This window comes from Solanum verrucosum, unplaced genomic scaffold, assembly GCF_900185275.1.
Source record: "Solanum verrucosum unplaced genomic scaffold, falcon-dt-bn FXZP01000261.1, whole genome shotgun sequence".
NCBI lineage: Eukaryota > Viridiplantae > Streptophyta > Magnoliopsida > Solanales > Solanaceae > Solanum > Solanum verrucosum.
In genome coordinates, this window is record NW_026019969.1 from 16126664 (window position 1) to 16145440 (window position 18777).

At 34.3% G+C, this 18777-nt stretch overlaps 4 protein-coding genes across 4 annotated transcripts in view; 1 reads left to right on the plus strand and 3 right to left on the minus strand.

Moving 5' to 3' along the window:
- LOC125815159 (metal-independent phosphoserine phosphatase) overlaps positions 1 to 13472 on the plus strand; it is a 156454-nt gene extending 142982 nt beyond the window's left edge. Inside the window, exons 2-7 of the mRNA XM_049494570.1 lie at positions 8448 to 8537; positions 9353 to 9433; positions 11741 to 11869; positions 12559 to 12621; positions 12730 to 12854; positions 13046 to 13472. Coding sequence (XP_049350527.1) covers positions 8448 to 8537; positions 9353 to 9433; positions 11741 to 11869; positions 12559 to 12621; positions 12730 to 12854; positions 13046 to 13238 — 681 coding nt within the window. The 3' untranslated portion in view covers positions 13239 to 13472. The remainder of the gene's footprint in view (positions 1 to 8447; positions 8538 to 9352; positions 9434 to 11740; positions 11870 to 12558; positions 12622 to 12729; positions 12855 to 13045) is intronic.
- Positions 271 to 2836, minus strand: LOC125815147 (probable flavin-containing monooxygenase 1). The gene is made up of 5 exons (XM_049494554.1): positions 2281 to 2836; positions 1522 to 1759; positions 1184 to 1359; positions 711 to 1078; positions 271 to 619 (listed from the first exon to the last, which is right to left on the minus strand). The coding sequence occupies exons 1-5, from the start codon at positions 2719 to 2721 to the stop codon at positions 277 to 279; spliced, it is 1566 nt and encodes a 521-aa protein (XP_049350511.1). The 5' UTR covers positions 2722 to 2836; the 3' UTR covers positions 271 to 276.
- On the minus strand, positions 5538 to 8227 carry LOC125815140 (SEC1 family transport protein SLY1-like). Its single transcript, XM_049494543.1, has 3 exons — positions 8138 to 8227; positions 7727 to 8065; positions 5538 to 7346 (listed from the first exon to the last, which is right to left on the minus strand). Exons 1-3 carry the CDS (start codon positions 8166 to 8168, stop codon positions 5854 to 5856), a joined length of 1863 nt encoding a protein of 620 aa, XP_049350500.1. The 5' UTR covers positions 8169 to 8227; the 3' UTR covers positions 5538 to 5853.
- An 810-nt stretch (positions 13473 to 14282) lies between the features above and the next one.
- On the minus strand, positions 14283 to 18282 carry LOC125815160 (uncharacterized). Its single transcript, XM_049494571.1, has 10 exons — positions 18194 to 18282; positions 18048 to 18106; positions 17928 to 17968; positions 17605 to 17636; positions 17255 to 17283; positions 17097 to 17133; positions 16867 to 16923; positions 15569 to 15645; positions 15177 to 15250; positions 14283 to 14474 (listed from the first exon to the last, which is right to left on the minus strand). The coding sequence occupies exons 1-10, from the start codon at positions 18275 to 18277 to the stop codon at positions 14455 to 14457; spliced, it is 510 nt and encodes a 169-aa protein (XP_049350528.1). The 5' UTR covers positions 18278 to 18282; the 3' UTR covers positions 14283 to 14454.
- Positions 18283 to 18777: the final 495 nt, after the last annotated feature.

The following is an 18777-nucleotide window of genomic DNA, read 5'->3' on the forward strand; positions in this document are numbered from 1 at the left end:
CTAATTAGGTTATGGAGGAGAATACAAATTTAAACAAGCTAAGGTTCTTTTTAGAAATTAACTTTGTCCTCATTGAGGAAAAGTTTTGTGCATAGTAGTATATATATATATATATCAAAGCACTTTTTGTAACTCTCAGAAGACATTCCTTTTGAACTGGAAAGTACTAGCATGCTATCCTTATTGTTCAAAGGTTCAGTAAAAGAAACCATATTTAGAAAAAGAAATTTCATTCTTGAAAGTGAGATGGGAGGTTTTGGAACTCTTCAACATACATTAGCCGATGTAATCCATTGGTCCATAAGGTTCGAACCACTCAGCCCAAAGACACTTTTTCCTTTTAGGGTTCCATCCCATGTCCTTGCATAGTTGGTCATTGTACCAAATGTGCAATGCTCCGATGCATGATCTCCTGTAGTACTTCCTGTAAGAGTATCTCTTCTTGTATTTATCCCATTCTGCTATGTCTTTCTCCATCACCTTAATGCTTGGTAGCATAAATTTTCCATCAAGAAGCTCTCCCAGCCATCGACACCTTATTTCCGAGGTGTGTAGATTAGATACGCTTTCTGAGAATCCAATTATTGCCAGTTGTGGAATCCGGGGATGAATGCATTCCCTGATAAATATAATTATTTCCATATGATATATATATATATATATGTATAATTTTGGAGCATGCATGCTTCCAAAAGTATGCTTTTACTCACCTATAGAGAGGAACTGCAGCAGAATCATCTGAGCCTGCAATGAATTCCTGATATTTTTTCGATTGAAAAATATGCTTGAGATTATCAAGTCCGTTGAAGCCAGTAGCTAGTATGACTAAGTCGGATTTAATGGGTTCAGTAGCATAACCCTCGAGCACAATACCTTCTTTTGAGAATCCAAAACTCTCTGCTTTCTTGATGAGCTTGATACTTCCTTCCTCTACTCTCTCATAGAAGCCCTCTGGCACTAAAGAAACTGAACAGGAACTCAATTCGTTTAAGAAACTATGCTCGGGCACCATTCCATGTTTTGCAAGCTGGTGTTTGTGTTTTATGTAACTTTCTATATATTTTGAGAAGGCCCACCTCTGTCAAAATAAATAAATATATATATATATGCATGCATATTAGTTTTGTGAGAGGAAGAGAATTCAAATTAATGAGTGAGGAAATTAAAGAAAAATGCTCCTTACTAATGGTGAAAGAATTGTGGCGAGGAGACTTAGAAGAAAGCCTTCACCGGGTTTATGAACCATAAGTTCAGAGAATCGATTTAGGAATAGATATCCCAAATTGAGTCCCCATGGGAAATAATCGGGAAGGTTCCAATGTGGTGTCCTGATTAGTACTGTGCATGGACGTTCAACCCCTGCATTACATAACTTTAATACATTACTAGTGCAAAAAGCAGCAGCACATTACATAACTTTAATACATTACTAGTGCAAAAAGCAGCAGCACATTACATAACTTTAATACATTACTAGTGCAAAAAGCAGCAGCCCAAGAGAAAGAGGTAGAATTAACGTACCATTAACTGTGGAGCACTCCATGGCAATGTCCATTCCTGATTTTTGGAATCCTACAACGGCAACTTGTTTTCCTTTGGCAAAGTTGGTTGCAGTTGAGGAGTCCATCTTTGAATAATCCATCGAATGGATTACTTCACCCTCAAAAGCTTCAGGGCCTTTGTTTTGAGGGAATTCAGGCATGTTTGGGACTTGACTGAACCTTCCCACACAAACTACTACGAAATCAACTTGGTATATCTGCATGCAAAATTAATACCAAGGGGTTCTCAAGCAATTTTTTTTAATCTATGGTTTGGTTTTGTGTTCACCATAAAAATTTGGGGAGAATTTTCTTTTGATCCCGTTGATTAACTATCCTTTAAATAAAAAGACATTGAGAAATGCCAAATGGATAAGTAAGACTATTGTATATTAACCATTTTCTTTTGTTTGATCAGAGAAATGTGGGCAGGAAGAAAGAATATTTAAGCGGGCATTGGTGTACAAAATATCACTTTTTTTTTGGGTCAGATTCAAAATATAAGTTGACAGAGAGGAAGTTGTATGCGATGCGAAAGAAGAGTCAAAATTGGGAGAATTTTTTCTTGCCTTTTGCTAACACTAATAATTTTTTTTTCTTAAACTCAATATTTTTTGGCAGAGATTATTAAATAGGTGAAAGTTGAAATTACATTTTTTTTTCTTCCATAAAACACAAAATTTTGTTTTTTACAAAAGCTTATATTAGAGACACATATTAGATTGAGAGATGTAATTACCTGTATCTGTGGGGATATGGTTCGAGTGTCCTGTACAGTAACGTTCCACTTCCCTTTTCCGCTCCACAAATTCCATTCTCCGTCTCCACTGCCGCCATCTTCAAAGTTGAGGCTCAACACTTTGCTATTGAAGTGAATGTGGGTGAACAAATCAAAGTGACGTGCGTACGATTCAATGTATTCAAGCACCATTTGTTGGTCAGGAAACACTTGGGTTACTGAATCGGGCCATGGAAAATCAGAAAACTGGAATACGGGTTTTGGTGTCTGCAGCTTACAGCTCCCAATTGTATTTGTCCAAACACCCCCAATGCTACTCTCCGACTCGAACACAATTGGATCAAATCCTTTGGAAATGCAGTATTTGCACGCTAAGAGGCCGCTGATTCCACCTCCAATTATTGCTATCACCTCCTTCTTTCTGCCCTCAAAATGTGCCATTGTCTCCTTTGTTCTTTTCTGTAATAATAATGATTGATAGATAGATAGTATACAGCTAGAGAGCTTTAATATATAAATTCTGTCCCCCTCTATTATTTAATTATATGAGATTTCTTTATAATTAATACTAGTGACGAAGAGCCCGTGCGCCAAATATCTATTTTTTTTGTTCTAATATATGTGATACAGATAAAATATAGTGAGTTATTTAAATTTATCTATATTACTGGTCACTTTGTCCTAATTTATGTAATATGGATAAAATTACAAAATTAACCATTTTAAAATGTCTTTCAGATATTTTAAGTTGTTAATTATTATTATTTATAATACTTTTTTGAAAATTTTAAAATGATATATGTTATTTTTTTTGTCCCAATATATGTGACCCTGATAGAATTCTGAGAGTCAACCCATTTTATTATATATCTTTTAAATATTTGAAGTCATTTGTAAATGATTTATCTTTTTAAGTCATTTCTAAATAGATCAGTCCATTTATTTTTTTGTGTTTTTTTAATAAATATTTTAAGTTGTCAATTATCACGATTTATTATATTTTATACATAATTTTTAACGATAGATTAATTTCAAGAATCAATCGAATTTTTTTATATGTATTTATTTTTGAAATATTTTATGTTGTTAATTATCATGATTTATAATATTTTTACGATAGATTAACTTCAAGAATCAGTGGAATTTTTTGTATCTTTTTCAAAACATATTTTATGTTGTCATTTATCATGATTTATGACAAATAAATTAAAATGGACCCAATATATGCTATTTTTGTTGTCTAAATTTATGTGACACAAATGAAATTTGGAGAGTCATCCAAATTTTCATATTTTAAAAAAAATGTTTTAAATTATTAATTATTGTGATTTATAATATTTTTATGTAACTTTCAAATAACCTACATTACTGGTCACTTTGTCCTGATTTATGTGATATGGATAAAATTACAAAATTAACCCTTTTAAAATGTTTTTCAGATATTTTAAGTTGTTAATTATTATTATTATTTATAATACTTTTTTGGTAATTTTAAAATGATATATGTTATTTTTTCTGTCCCGATATATGTGACCATGATAGAATTCTGAGAATCAACCCATTTTATTATATATCTTTTAAATATTTGAAGTCATTTGTAAATGATTTATCTTTTTAAGTCATTTCTAAATAGATCAGTCCATTTATTTTTTTATCTTTTTTTAATAAATATTTTAAGTTGTCCAATTATCACGATTTATTGTATTTTATACATAATTTTTAACGATAGATTAATTTCAAGAATCAATTGAATTTTTTTATATGTATTTATTTTTGAAATATTTTATGTTGTTAATTATCATGATTTATAATATTTTTACGATAGATTAACTTCAAGAATTAGTGGAATTTTTTGTATCTTTTTCAAAACATATTTTATGTTGTCAATTATCATGATTTATGACAAATAAATTAAAATGGATCCAATATATGCTATTTTTGTTGTCTGAATTTATGTGACACAAATGAAATTTGGAGAGTCATCCAAATTTTCATATTTTTTAAAAAATGTTTTAAGTTATTAATTATTGTGATTTATAATATTTTTACGTAACTTTCAAATAACCTACATTACTGATCACTTTGTCCTGATTTATGTGATATGGATAAAATTACAAAATTAACCCTTTTAAAATGTTTTTCAGATATTTTAAGTTGTTAATTATTATTATTTATAATACTTTTTTGGTAATTTTAAAATGATATATGTTATTTTTTCTGTCCTGATATATGTGCCCCTGATAGAATTCTGAGAGTCAACCTATTTTATTATATATCTTTTAAATATTTTAAGTAATTTGTAAATGATTTATTAAGATAATTTTAAGTCATTTGTAAATAGTAGAATGTCCCATCCTAAACTCCCTTTTATTATATAGTAAAAATACATAAGTATTATTCTCCATTATGAACTAAATGTTTGCATTACAATATTTTTCTATATTGTTAACTAGTACTAGTATATTACTGTCTCTGTATTACAATCTCACTTAACGTTATTATTAAATGATTGTAGCAGGTTAACATGGTAGAGTAGGTTCCAATTGTGTATATATATATTGCCACCAAATTTCTAAATTAATACTTCATTACTTAACGTGGTTCATGCCAACTATCTCTCCGTGTCCAAGTTGATTGATTTTTTATTTCGGTAGAATGAAATATCAGTAAAACTCAAAATCATAGAGTCGCATCTGAAGAGATTTGACTTTATACTAACTGCAAATACGGAGATAAAAAAAAATTAACCCATGATATCAGACAGTAAATAATAAAATACGACAGAGGTTGGGACTGCTATCTCTGGGTCGGGATGGGGAAAAGGATGGAGTGGTGTTTTGAGGATAGATATTATTACTGTATTTACGCACCGGTCTCATAAACCAGTGCAAAAGAAGCAGCTACTAATAATGAAAAAATATTATCGCTAATTGAATACTTATGAATGCATATTTTACTATGAAAACAAACTGCCTTCTTTTGTTCACCCAAAACAAACAGAAAGCAGGCATCTATTCTCTAATGGGGCTCAAGTGACTGCATTTTAAGCTGTTCCTCGACAATTGTGGCTCTTCCAGAATACTGATTTTGAAAAGCCAGCAGTGCATGCATATTTAAGTTTTGAAGTCAAACTGTGCCAATCATCCAGCTTTACAAAGAAAAAAATAAAACATATTTTTACTGCAAGTGTGTCTAAGCAAATAAGATAGACAATAACAGGAACGAGAAAAACTACTTAAACTACCACAAAACTGTAGGAATACAAAGAAACCACCTTGGACAGTGAGGGATGGTATGCAAACAGTTCCAAGTACATCAACTAAAGAACAACGGTATAAACCAACTCCACACAAGTTTGAACTTATATATGAATTCTTCTATATTTTAACGATCACTCTGCATCAGGGTCAAATATCACAATGTTAAGAATAGGGTCAACAAACTCTTCTTCGAGAACTCAACATACTATTACGTGCAAGTGTATGATTTGCTCATGTAGCCTGATGAAGTCCACACAGTCAATACTGAACAACAAAGGGTTCCTTAAGGGATTGTACACAAATCGCAACTGCATTAATGGGCTGGTGTTGCGACACTAGTTCCCAATCCCATCTTCTGCCCCAGCAGTGCAAGCTGCTCGATGAACTCACCTCCTGTAAGAATTTCTGTCGTCCCATATATAACATGCTTAACTGGCTGTAGACGATTGGCTAGCTCTTGCAAGCTTCCATACTCCACATAGTTACCACCACCTATCATAAAGACAATAGCTTCTTTAAATGGTCCTTTCAGGTGACTGCTGCTCATCCCGGAGCTTGACTTGGGTGCACGAGGATCAAAAATAATATAAGAATCAATTTCTGGATTGGGTTTCCCCTCCATTAATGCTTCTACTGTTCTTGACAAAGCCAACTGATGATCACTGGATAATAGATTTTTGACACCTGCAGTTACAGCACTGATTGACTGCCCATAGAGCTTTTCAGCCCAATCAACAATGTTGCTCCTACTCGCAGAATTTGCTGATGCTAAAGAGACATTCAATGATTTTATCTTCTTTACATACTGAAATGCTGTGGTATCAACCTCAGACTCCCTAAGTGCTGTTTCAATCATTTCAACATCTGATTGATGTAAGCTTTCAGTCGAGATAAGATACATGATAGCAAACCGCAGCTTATCCACCTTAGTCCCTTTTCCCTTGAGAGCTCCGATGAGCTCACTGCGATCAATGACACCTCTTACCATCATATCATTCTCCTTTTTGGCATACGAATCAAGGGACCTCTCCTTGATCTCCCCTAACAATGCTGTAGCAATATTGGTGTGCTTATCAATGACTTGTTTTCTCTCTGTCAACTCAGGCAGGGAATTTACTGCATTCATCAAATGCTTGGTATTGCCAACCAAGTCTGTCCCATCAAACTCAGCCCCTGAGTTCCCACCAGTTTGTTTATTTACCTCCTCCACATCCTTCTTATACTTGTTCAACTGAGCTTCTATCTCCAAAGCAACCTCTGGAAACTCCAACGACCAATTTGCAACCCAGAATGGATCAGATCTGTCCAACTCAAATGATTTCATCCCACCTTTCTCTCCCTGCACACTCAACCTGTTCAATCTCAAACCAAGCACATCATGAACAAGTGGTCTATACCTAAAATCATGTTGTATAGCTACTGACAACTCAAAGTTTCTATCGAATAAACACAAAATTGGCCTCTGAAATGAGCTAGTGAAATTCCCAGCCTCAGAGAATAAATTGTTTTTAGCTAACAGATGGTCTCTGAAACGCTGATCCAACAGGGATGCCACCATCTCAGCAGGCCCACCACGGGGACACCTGATGATAGGGACAACAGCAAGAGTAGCCAACACACAAAATAAGCCACTGACAATCTTTTCAATGATCTCTTCAATTTCTTTATCCCCAGCAGAGGGATCATTCAGTTGAAGATAACAGTTCTTGTAGGCAAGTGAGAACAAATTATCCTCAAGCGTGACAAACTCCAAGTACTGATCATGCACTTTAGAGATCCTTTCAATCGAGTCAGAATTAATCGTGCCTGGAGCAGAAACAAGTCATGCAGTGGTTAATATTTCGAATATCCACCCAGCACCACCCAGAGAATTGCATTAACTATTAATTGTTTCAAATTTAAATCAATCAATTGTCAGATCTAAGCACCACTTTATGCAGTAGGATAAAAATTTATCTTTTTTTGAAAATGGATTGAAGTAGTAGATCGTTTTAGCCCTTACCCCCTTCGAGGAAAAATTGGACAAGCTAGGGTGAGTAAAACAGTATTCAATATTGCTCATCCCTCTATTTGGGTACATTTCATTCCAGTATCAGCTATCATTTCAACCATAAAGTTTTGACAGACACCAAAAAAAAATTAAAAAAAATGAAAATAGTGATGAAAGGAGAAGGCATATAGTGCACCTGAAGCGAGATCTTCGAGCAAGGGCCTGGGAATAGAAGAGGAGAAGTTCAAATGGAAGGAATCGTAAAGAGACTTGGAGGCATCAGCAACGATACGCTGTACATTAAGATGGGTGGGTTGGACGAAGTAGACAGCAGGAACATCATGGACGGGTTTGCGATCCTTATCGATAAGGAAGTAGAGGGTAACGCCGTGTTTACGGAGGTCCTTGACGTGAATCAAAGGGGATAAAATGTCTTGGCAGAATCGATCGTAAATCAGGATCTTGTATACCTCCTCATTGGCAGTGGCACCGGCGTTCACCGGCTGGTTCAGATTTAACATCCGCGTAATACACTCTGCAATTCAACAAATTATTAGAAGATTCCTTCATAAAGTATAAGTGCAGAGATAGATCTAAAGAGAATTACCAGTTTGCTTTTGACGAAGATTTAGCGCCATTGTTGTCACAATTAATTACTCTTTAGGAGGAAATGGGTGAGGGGTTTGTAGTTTGAAGATCTCATCATAGCTTGTTCCTTGCGCCACACATATTGTACTGCCTAATTTTTCCGGGTCGAAAGAATGATTGACCCGGATCCGCTTACGTTCATTGTGCATAGTTTATTGTACATTGAGAGAAGAGAACGACGTCGTGGGGATGGCTTATTACTATAACATAACTAACTACCACTCAATAGTAGGCAAGGCAAGCCTAGGTTGTGACGAATGGCGGGGGAAGGTGGCGTTACGTTTGTGCAGAACAGATATTGGGTGGTGAGGCATGGCAAAAGCATTCCCAATGAAATGGGTCTCATCGTTTCCTCCATGGTTTCCTTCTTTTCTCTTAATCATCATTTCGTTTTTCATATAAATATGCATTCTACACACTATCATCTATGCTTCTTTTATACTCCGTGTTGCGAGTTGCTTTAATATTATTCCACTGCCTTCACTCAGCATGATTAGGGCATACTTATTAGGGCATTTGTATGTTTCTATCTCACTATACTGGCCTTAGAGAATGAATATACCTTAACTTCACCTTCTCATTGTTCAGAGATTTGAAGCTCAGCTTGATAGATGGAAGCCTCTTTTTCAAAATTGAATTCTTCCTTTACCTATCATAAAAGGAAGCTTAATCTTCTTGATAAGTTACCTGTTTGTTGACTGACTACTCATTCTAGAGAGATATAGTAAGTATGATAAGCTAATACTTCCTATTTCCTATGTTACTTGACCCACTTTTCTTCCAGTTTACTCCACTCACTCTTCTTTTTGTTCTAAAATTACCTTTTATGTTATCTTTGAATATGATGTACTATCTCTTCCCCACTTTGCATACATCTAACTAGAACTCCATATGTAAGTACTTCATAACAAGTCCCATTTAAGAACAAATATAAACATTCTTCTATTTGTTCTACTGTTTAATCTGGTAATGTTAGTATTAACAGATGGTTTACCTAGCAGAGGAAATGCTCTAAAATAGGAATAATAGGATATCATTGAAGTCTGCATTTCTTCTTCTAGGAAAACTAGCTAGCTGTAAGAGAATCTAATCCTTGGGGAGGTTTCAGAGTTGGCTGAAATTATTCTTCCACTTGTTAAATCTAAATTACTGAAAGGAGCTGTGACCTTTACAGGAAAATGGAAAACTTGAACAATATAAGTTGACTCCCGAAGGAATCAAACAAGCAGAATTGGCTGGAGAGTCATTCCTAAAGGTTGGTATTCACATTGAACTCAGCTTTTTGTTTCCCGACATGGTCCTCAGCAGACATTTCATCGTTCAGATATTCCACCTATCTTATGTGTGGAGTTAAATAAACCATAATTGTCGTCGACTATGTCTTTCAGTCTTTCAGAAGTTATCTATTAACATTTGACTATATATGGTATTGTATGTCCTGGAATCCTATGGCAGGTCTCTTTTTTATGGAACCTGCCAATGTAACTTTTTGGGATTTGAATGCCTCTATAGTAAGAAGCTTTGATGCTAGATCCATGTCAATTGTTCTTTTATGAGAACTATCATTTGATTTCTTGGTCTTTAAGTTAGCAATAAAGATAGCTAGCAGGAGATGATGACAGTATTGTGAGAAATACATGAGAAAAATATTATTGAATTGTCTATCTACATTATTACGCAAAGACCCTATTTATAGACACTACAATACAATCATTTACCAAGTAAGATACTATTTACTATTCTTATTCCTATTCCTATTCTAAAGTAGGATTATATATACCTATTCCTATTCTAACACTCCATGTGTTTAGTCTTCTCATGAAATACTGGATTTGATGCATAATGTCAGTCAATCTCAATGTGCTTTGTCTTCTCATAAAATACTGAATTTAATGCATAATGTCGATAAAACACAAAGGGATAAAATTACAGTATTGAACTTCCCAAACAAGATTGTTAAGACTGTTTCAGACCATAGAGTGACTTACGTAATCGATATACCATGCTACTAAACTCTCCCTGTGCAACGAAATTAGGTGGTTGCTCCATTTAGACTTCTTCACAATGCAGCGGTCGTTGAAAAGTGCTCAAAATCTAGTATAAAGTATATGGATGAGTCAATATTAAACAAAAAAGTCAGTGCAAAACTGATCGGAACATACTCATACGCCGGAGTATTAGATTTGATTGCTAAAAGTGGTCACAATCTAAGAAATAACATTATATGAGTAGGGTCGAAATGAGGGCACGACCCAACTGGAAAATAGAAATTATATAGAAAAGGTCGGATTGACGGCACGACCCTATTGAGAAAGAGATCGGAATGATGACACGACCTTACTGAAAAAGAGAAATTATATGGGTAGGGTCGGAATAATGACACGATCCTACTAGAAAATAGAAATTTTATGGATAGGGTTGGAATGATGGCACAACCCTATACAAATAAGAAAGTAGACACTAAAAAGAATGGTGCTATGCAAATCAGAAATGAAAAAGTAGTCACCGAAAAATGGCACGGTGAGATATGAGAAAGTAGTCACTAGAATGATGCACGGTGCTACACAAATATAGTCCAAAAAATGCACAGTACTATGCAAATTAAATGTGAGAAAGTAGTCACCGGAAAGATGCATGGTGCTACGCAAATTAGATATGAGAAATTGATCACCGAAAAGATACACAGTGACTCAACTTTTGCTAACATAATCATTGGTCATTTGGGCGGCATATATGGGTAATAGCCATCTGCCGATAGCGGAAGCTCTTTGATTCTCTTGCAAGATCGTAGAGGCTTTTTGATACAATGTGAGAAAAATATTATTGAATTGTCTATCTACATTATTACGCAAAGACCCTATTTATAGACTCTACAGTACAATCCTTTACCAAGTAAGATACTATTTACTATTCCTATTCCTATTCCAATTCTAAGTAAGATTATATATACCTATTCCTATTCTAACAAGTATAAACTACTAAAAACTCATATCACATTTGAACAGTCATTTCCTTTTCACCTCAGTGTCAATTGTGGATCAAGTTGGAGTAACTATAGTGCTTGAAAGAAAACCTGCACATCACGGAGAAAGTGAACTAGTACACCGAGAGAGTGTTCATTGCTAATGAACTAATGAGTTCTATCTTCAGCGTAATGTGAATCTTAAGCAGAAAAAACAAGGCCTAAGCAAAAATATCTAAGTAGCACAGGGGGAAGAGTGAAGCGCTTTCTGAAAGGACCATGCATGTGCTTCTATTCCCTTGAAATAATATCATGTGGAAGCTCAACTTTTTGTCAAAATAAATACTTTTTTCAGTTGCGAAATCAAATATCCTTGGAGGCTAGTGCCAGTAACAGAGTCTTCTGATGATTAGCACCTTGATGTATATGTTTCTGTCATCTGCCCTTCATTTAGAGAAGGTAAAGAGAGACTACCCTATGGTTCCTGATTCAGAGTAATTACGTATATGTTATTCTCTTTGGGCCAAAAAGAGTTCTATCTCTTCTTTATAAGCTTAAGTTGTTGATGGTGTTTACAGGCAATATATTTTCTGATAACAGGTACTCAAAGAAGATAACATACCACTTGAAAATGTTCGAATTTGCTACTCTCCCTTCTCGAGAACCACTCATACAGCACAAGTGGTTGCATCAGTTCTAGATATTTCTTTTGAAGGACCACAGTGCATGGTAAGCCTATCTACCATCACCTAGGACATATAAGCCATCTTGTATCCTCCTTTTTTGTACTTTATTAGTTTATTTGGTTGCTAGGTTGTATATAAGTGATTTTTAGCTTATCAAAAGAACAAAAAAAACCGTGTTTAAGTTTTATCATAGTACTTTGTTTCCAGACATTCTTAAAATGATCAATTCATGAAGCCCTCTCAGATCACAATTATTGGAACATACATGACATGAATTGAGGTCAAAAGCAGCAAGGATCTATAGAAACAAGTAAAAGCTGAAATCTAGTTTTTCTCTATTGATATAAGTCATTCACTTGAGATATGGTCATTTAAATGAACTGTTTGGGCTATTTCTCTTTTTTCACCCTGTATCATTGCTTCCTTAAATGGAGTATCTCTAAATTTATATGGTTAAGCTGAACTGCTATGCACTTTTTCTTCTGAAGATGAATTTGATTTAGCTGTTATAAACTTTTCATGTTTTATATCATTCTTTGCCTGATGGACTCAAGCCAATCACCAATAAGCTTATAAAGGTTTTTTAGTATTATGTAAGGATTCTTGGGGGCTCCATGTCCTTTTTCTCCCTGTCTTTTCTGTCTTGATGAGATGTTTTGTGTTATGATTTTGGCTTTAAGCCGTGTAGATTCTGTTGATAAGCTCTGAGTTAAGATAGCTTTGTTATAACAGGTTCTAGATGATCTTCGGGAGCGCTTCTTTGGTCCTTCTTATGAACTTAAGTCTCATGATAAAGTAAGTTGTTTGTCTTCTGCATTTCAAAATCAAGTGGATGTAGCACAATCTTAAACACCTTCAACTTGGCTTGTGGCTCTTGAATTGATTAATTATTTCTGATTTCAGTATCCTGATATATGGGCTCTAGATGAGAAGGATCCATTCATGCAGCCTGAAGGTGGAGAAAGTGTTGCAGATGTTGTGTCTAGACTCACGAATGCATTGATTAACATGGAGACACAATTTCGAGGGTATTTATTATGCTTTTTACCTCCAAAATTTATCATGTCAAGTAGGAGTATTTTAGTGTAAAGGAAGTCTCTATGTAAAGTGATAATGGGGTTTACCTATTCACTTTTACATAGTTAAGCTTTTAATTGTATTGTCATTATATCTGATGGCCATATAAATTATTATTGTGATTTGGACACTTCAATTGCAGATGCACAGTATTGGTGGTCAGCCATGGTGACCCTCTGCAAATTTTCCAGACAATTCTGAATGCAGCTAAGGATAACAATGGATCCTGTGAAAATGACTTGGCCTTAAGAATACAGGCAGTCAAAATCCCTTCCGTTCTCTCACAGCACCGAAAGTTTGCTCTACAAACAGGAGAATTGCGTTCAGTAGTTTAATCCACAGCTTGAACTGCGCATTCTGAAACATTCTTTCATCTCATGCTGTTATTCTTCTGTATACAATCTGAATCGCCCCTTACTGGTTTATCTGTCTCTAGGGAGAATAATTTGGTCTTACAAACAATATTAAACAGTAGTGTTCAATTTGTCATCTCCTTTGTCAGGGGAGGTAAGCTGCTGTACTTGAGTACATTCTTAATAATTGGAGAGCTTTAATATGCTTCCGGAATTTTATTTTTTTTCTGATCTCCTTACCAAAGAGTCCTCAGTCAATGTGACGGGAAATTTATATTTTTAGCCTCATACTTCTCTGCTTCCCTATCTATCATGAACTAGGTCTGCTTTCAAGATGTATCTTCCCACCCTCGTGTAAAGGTTAGGGAAGCTAAGATGGAGATGATGCTAACGATCAGGTTATTGTTAAAAGATCCTTGAAGTAGAAGGCATTTTGTGTCCAAAATAACAATGGTTAGGCGTTTAACTTACTTTGTACTTGGTGCTGTTGGAATTTGTCTACTTGAAATGCCATTTTTTGATACCAAAGAATCACTTGATACTAATGTTTGTAGTATTGACTCTATAATTATATTAACAACAAAATGTGATAACAAGAGATGTATCAACAGTAATGTATTAGATTATTACAAGGCCGTCCTTAAAACTATGTAATTTGTTAGTTAATCATATTCATTATGTTTCATTCGCCTTTTAATACTAATGTTTGTCTTATTGATTCTATAATTATAATTATAATAATAAAGGAGAACTGCAAGATTTCTTCATTATTTATCTCATACTATAGTATAACTTACTGAAATTTTCCTCATTTAACGTAATTAAAATTTGATAATTCTAAGTTTTATTTTATCAACCTAGTAATACAAAGTTGAATAAAGCATTAATACAAGCAAATGAGTTCCAAATAATGAATCCTTTGAAAGACTAGATTCAGGTTATAAATGTACATCATTTATCAATATTTTAATGTGACCAACTGAATGTCTAAACAAATACAATAATTTAGTGATACTACATGCACCGTTTCATTCCTGATATAACTTGTACACACAACCAAATGACTCCTTAGTGCTCCCTCCAACCATTCACCGCTAACGCCTCTTTTCAAATCATTGCATTTTACAGAAATCGTACAAAGCATCTTACTCAATGCTATTATAGCAGCAATTGGAAACTGGATAGTGAGACAACGACCTCAGATTCGACAATTGGCAGCTGCGAATAAGAAACAAAAAAGAAAAGAAGTGTCATTAGAAAACGAGGCCTGCTACATTGTATCATTAACATAAAGCAGAAAAACATCTTGCCTAAGAATGGATGACAACCCCTGACGCTGTCGGGAGAGATGCAAACAGATGGCTGTATCTTTAATTGAAAACTTATACTCACCCCATCACGAGAGGTGAATGTTTAATATTTCCTACATTCCCATAGGAATCATTTCCTTTCTATTGTTTCTTCTCTTGGCACACTAACGGCAAAGGAGCATCATACATATCTGTCAAGGACAGGGATGATGAAAAACTCCATTGGCATGTGAGACAATCCTATATTTTGGAAGGCCAACCTATTGAACCACTATGGTCATTTGCATGAATATCACAACCTTCAACTAACTAGTGAACCTTTTTCATGGTTTCAAGCAGATGGTACATTTACAACACACACACACACACACAAAAAAAAAAAAAATGGGAAGACTTCTGGCATAGCCAATCAGTGGGGCTTGTGGGTTCACCACTCAGATTGGATGAGTAAATGCTACCAAAAGCCACCTCTTCAAAAGAACCCTGAACGGGCTAATTGATGGAAGTCACCCATCTCTACTACAGATAACAATTAGTGAAATGCAAAATGAAATGAGGCATCACAAAGATTAGAAGATAGTGAAAGGTAGTGTGTCCTCTAAATACTCACTGCAGTAGATAAATTGGTTAATATCAAGAGTCACTCGCCCTTGCTTGGCTGTGTCAAATGAATCAAAAAGGTTCCTGCAAAGATTGAGAAGATCATTAAAGATTTTTCTAAGAAATTCAACAATGAACTAACATCTGAGAACAATTACATGTGCAGCTCTACTGAATCACATTTTAGTCTCATCAAGAACTACAAATGTATTGAAATGAATGTCTTAACTCAAACGCTAAATTGATGTGTTAACCAAGAATCCTTCTTAGTTGCAAGACAGATGACAGTGACTCAATGTGAAAGCGCCAGATATAAATCATGAGGCCCTCTCAACATATTGATCATGAATATTATAAATGCAAGAAGAGACAACCATTTCATGTAAATCAACATCTACTCACCGTGCAGACTGTACAAAGATACAAAGAGATATGAAGTCATCAAGCCTGAATTTTCCATTCTTATTCCTATCAAAACTCTGCACAATTTACCCAGAAAAGAATAATATCAGTTCAAACCAAGAGGACTAGAAAGAATTTCCACCCTCAGACCAATTGACATAGGTTGTTTCACGTAACATTCCACAGGCACATCTTAGTTACAAGTTTCAATATGTCATCCTGCGAGTAACCCTCCATCTGGAGTTCTGGACAACCAAATGGGTTGTCCCTGTCCCTAATAGAAAGGTGGAGTAATGAAATCATTAAGCTGTGTTCTTTTTTTAATCAGTAAAAGCAGAGAATCAAGCATTTTTTTACCATGAAATTCTATCATCCTGCTCTCATGAACCTCAAAAGAGAAAAACCAGAATAACTATTACAATGAATTTCATGAATTTTTACTATTTCATTTTAACCATCTGCCAGACTGCCACAACCCACCAATTACCCACAACGTAACCAACAGGATTAGCATTGTATATGAGTATGGTTTGCTAGCTATAGCAAGCCATTAATTAACACCTTTATCTTGTCTTTTTTTTTTCTTTGTTAACATGCTTATAGTACCACCAAGTCATTATAAATGCGAAAAGAACCACACAATAAAAAAAGAAGAAGATAAAGATCCTTGAGCTTTAAATAAAATGTGAGAAGCAAACACATTTGCATTTCAATTTCTTATATTCATTACTGCTTTTCTTATATTCCATACTGCTAGTTTCGATTAAAATATTGTTTAAACCAAATACATGTCACTAGGAACTCAATGCCAAATCTTTCACATTTTATTTACAATTTTCTTCTCTTGTATGAATACAGTTTAAACAACTAAAACAAATGAACCAGAAGTAGTTGAATAAATCTAATGTTTTCTTCTTATATATGTCATTTGGCTGTTCGGTACTTTTGTTTACAATTTCTTCTTCTCTTCTATGAAAAACGGTTTAAAACAACTAAAGTGAATAACAAAAAGGAACATCGAATAAGTCTAAAAAAATTTTCTTATATTTGTCATTTGGTTGTCGAATTATGTTGTAAAACTAACAAATTCATTAGACATTGTTTTACCCAATGACAAAAGGTGATGGTTTACAAGAAAAGTGTGCAATGGATAAAAGGAGCATCCGTTTCAGTTTGATGGTGCTTTGAGAAAAAGATGCAACATCTGTAGGCCTCAAAAGGAAGTACAATGCAGAAGTATATTTATGTATCCCACTTCACAAAGAATCTCATAATGAATTTTATAATAATTACAATACCTCGCAGACAGTGTATAGTGCTGGAGAGTCGAGGCGGAATCCAATTTTTATCAAGGCCTGCAAATTATGCAACATATTCATTGATAGATTATTGTCTACTGCAAATAGGCGGCTGTTAAAGGCCATTTGGCAGTCCAAGTGTTCCTTCTTCATTTTCCTAGTCAGAAGGTCTGAAATGTACTATAAGCAAATGCAAGAAAGCAGGAGTTTGAGATTAAGGAGTTTCTTGCCTCGTAAACATCATCTGGGACAAGGAATCCACGACCCCTAATTCAGTGACCAAAATAATACAAGAATTAATTTCCTCAAAACATATTTTCCAACCAATGACATGAGAAGTACTCGAAAAGTACTAAATGATTCGTTTTACCAAGAAAAAGAAATTCACCTCTCCAAGTCTGAGAACACATGTTGCACCTACAAATGATAGATTGATGGTTCATAAAAATCAAACAATTGAAAAATCTTTGAAGGAACGCATCTTATAAACACGTTTAATGAAGTATCTACAGTAAAATAAGAAAAAAATGTCATTGAATTCATGCAGCACTAAAGTTTTCATTCTAGTGCTGCCAAGATGAGGTAGTACAACTATTGTGAAATTCAGTGTATGAGAAGAACACCACAAAGCGACACCTCAAGTCACATGCAAATTGCATATAGAGAAGACCAATTAATGACTTAATGTATTTGAAGAAAAACTAGAACACAAAAATTTAACTAGAGAAGAAAGCTGACCTTCAGCAGAAATTTGTTAAGTTCAACAAACTCTGGGAAACAAAAATAAGATTAACATCAGTATGAGATTCTCAATGGAACAATTAGTAAATATGAACTCAATTGCACCAAAATAAAGTAAAGAAGGGCATGCAGTAGATTGCACTGATGATGTAAACAATGACTATAAAAGTAAGAAAAAGGGAAATCTATGTTAAGGTTAAGTTTAAGATATGCTGATTATGTTTTTTGTTATATATTTTCCTTGTTGAAGTTCCAGTTTGATATGACAGTAATAAATAGGCAAGCTAATGGATTAATTAGAGTGGAAAGATGAACCTCACCTTCAAAACTCATGGTTCCATTCTGATCAAAATCGCACATCCTGGTGGTAATTGACAAAGAATAAAATCAAATAAAAATGATAGGAGTATTTGATAATTTAATATAGAGAGGTTGAAAACCTGATCATTTGCTGGACAACAGTGATAGGAAATTGTAAATTTCCAATTGCAAAAGCACTCTGAGACAGTAGAGAGCATGGGAATAAGGACCAAATCGAGAGAGTAAGTAAGGAAGAAGGATTAATATTAAAGCAAAAAATAAAGACCTTCAGTTGGATTGCAGTGATACTACCGATTTTTTCGGTGTCAACCCGCTCGAACCACTCTCTCAAAATCGCCGAGTTCTCCATCTTCTCTTCTACAATCGGACGGACCCGTCAACACAATGTTCTCTCTCTCCTCATATATTTATTTATTTTATTACTTCTTCCTTGCCAACTTTTCTGAAATGTATTACTGTCCTAACCCCTATATTCCTAATTTCTGAAAAATTTCCAGATTTAGGTTTAAGCCTTGAAAATGAAAATTTTGAATTTGGAGTCATACTTTTTTTGTATATGAACTATATTTTAATTTTGATTTTTAAATAAGTAAAATGACTTAATTTAAGTAATTGATCTGAAATACACCGTTAAATTTGTTCTAAACAAATAATATCTCAAAATAGATAGTTATATAATAACATATTTAAATCTTATAAGAGCTACCACATACTATTACAATATTTTTTTCACTTTATTTAAAAATTTTGAAGTTGAAATTAAATATGGGATTATGTTTAGTTATAATTTTTATAACTACTATTTGATTGTTATTCTAAAAACATGAAATATAGTTGAAACAAGGTCAT

Excerpts from the sequence above, each read along its gene's own strand:
- LOC125815147 (XM_049494554.1), bottom strand. The coding sequence starts at position 2,721 with ATGGCACATTTTGAGGGCAGAAAGAAGGAGGTGATAGCAATAATTGGA. Across the intron at positions 1,360-1,521 it reads GGAGTGCTCCACAGTTAATG|GGGTTGAACGTCCATGCACA; the intron begins GTACGTTAATTC and ends TATGTAATGCAG. Across the intron at positions 620-710 it reads GCTGCAGTTCCTCTCTATAG|GGAATGCATTCATCCCCGGA; the intron begins GTGAGTAAAAGC and ends TATATTTATCAG.
- LOC125815160 (XM_049494571.1), bottom strand. The coding sequence starts at position 18,277 with ATGGAGAACTCGGCGATTTTGAGAGAGTGGTTCGAGCGGGTTGACACC. Across the intron at positions 15,646-16,866 it reads CACTATACACTGTCTGCGAG|AGTTTTGATAGGAATAAGAA; the intron begins GTATTGTAATTA and ends TAAATTGTGCAG. Across the intron at positions 14,475-15,176 it reads TAACCAATTTATCTACTGCA|CTGCCAATTGTCGAATCTGA; the intron begins GTGAGTATTTAG and ends TCTTATTCGCAG.
- LOC125815140 (XM_049494543.1), bottom strand. The coding sequence starts at position 8,168 with ATGGCGCTAAATCTTCGTCAAAAGCAAACTG. Across the intron at positions 8,066-8,137 it reads TCTTCGTCAAAAGCAAACTG|AGTGTATTACGCGGATGTTA; the intron begins GTAATTCTCTTT and ends GTTGAATTGCAG. Across the intron at positions 7,347-7,726 it reads GCTCGAAGATCTCGCTTCAG|GCACGATTAATTCTGACTCG; the intron begins GTGCACTATATG and ends TTTCTGCTCCAG.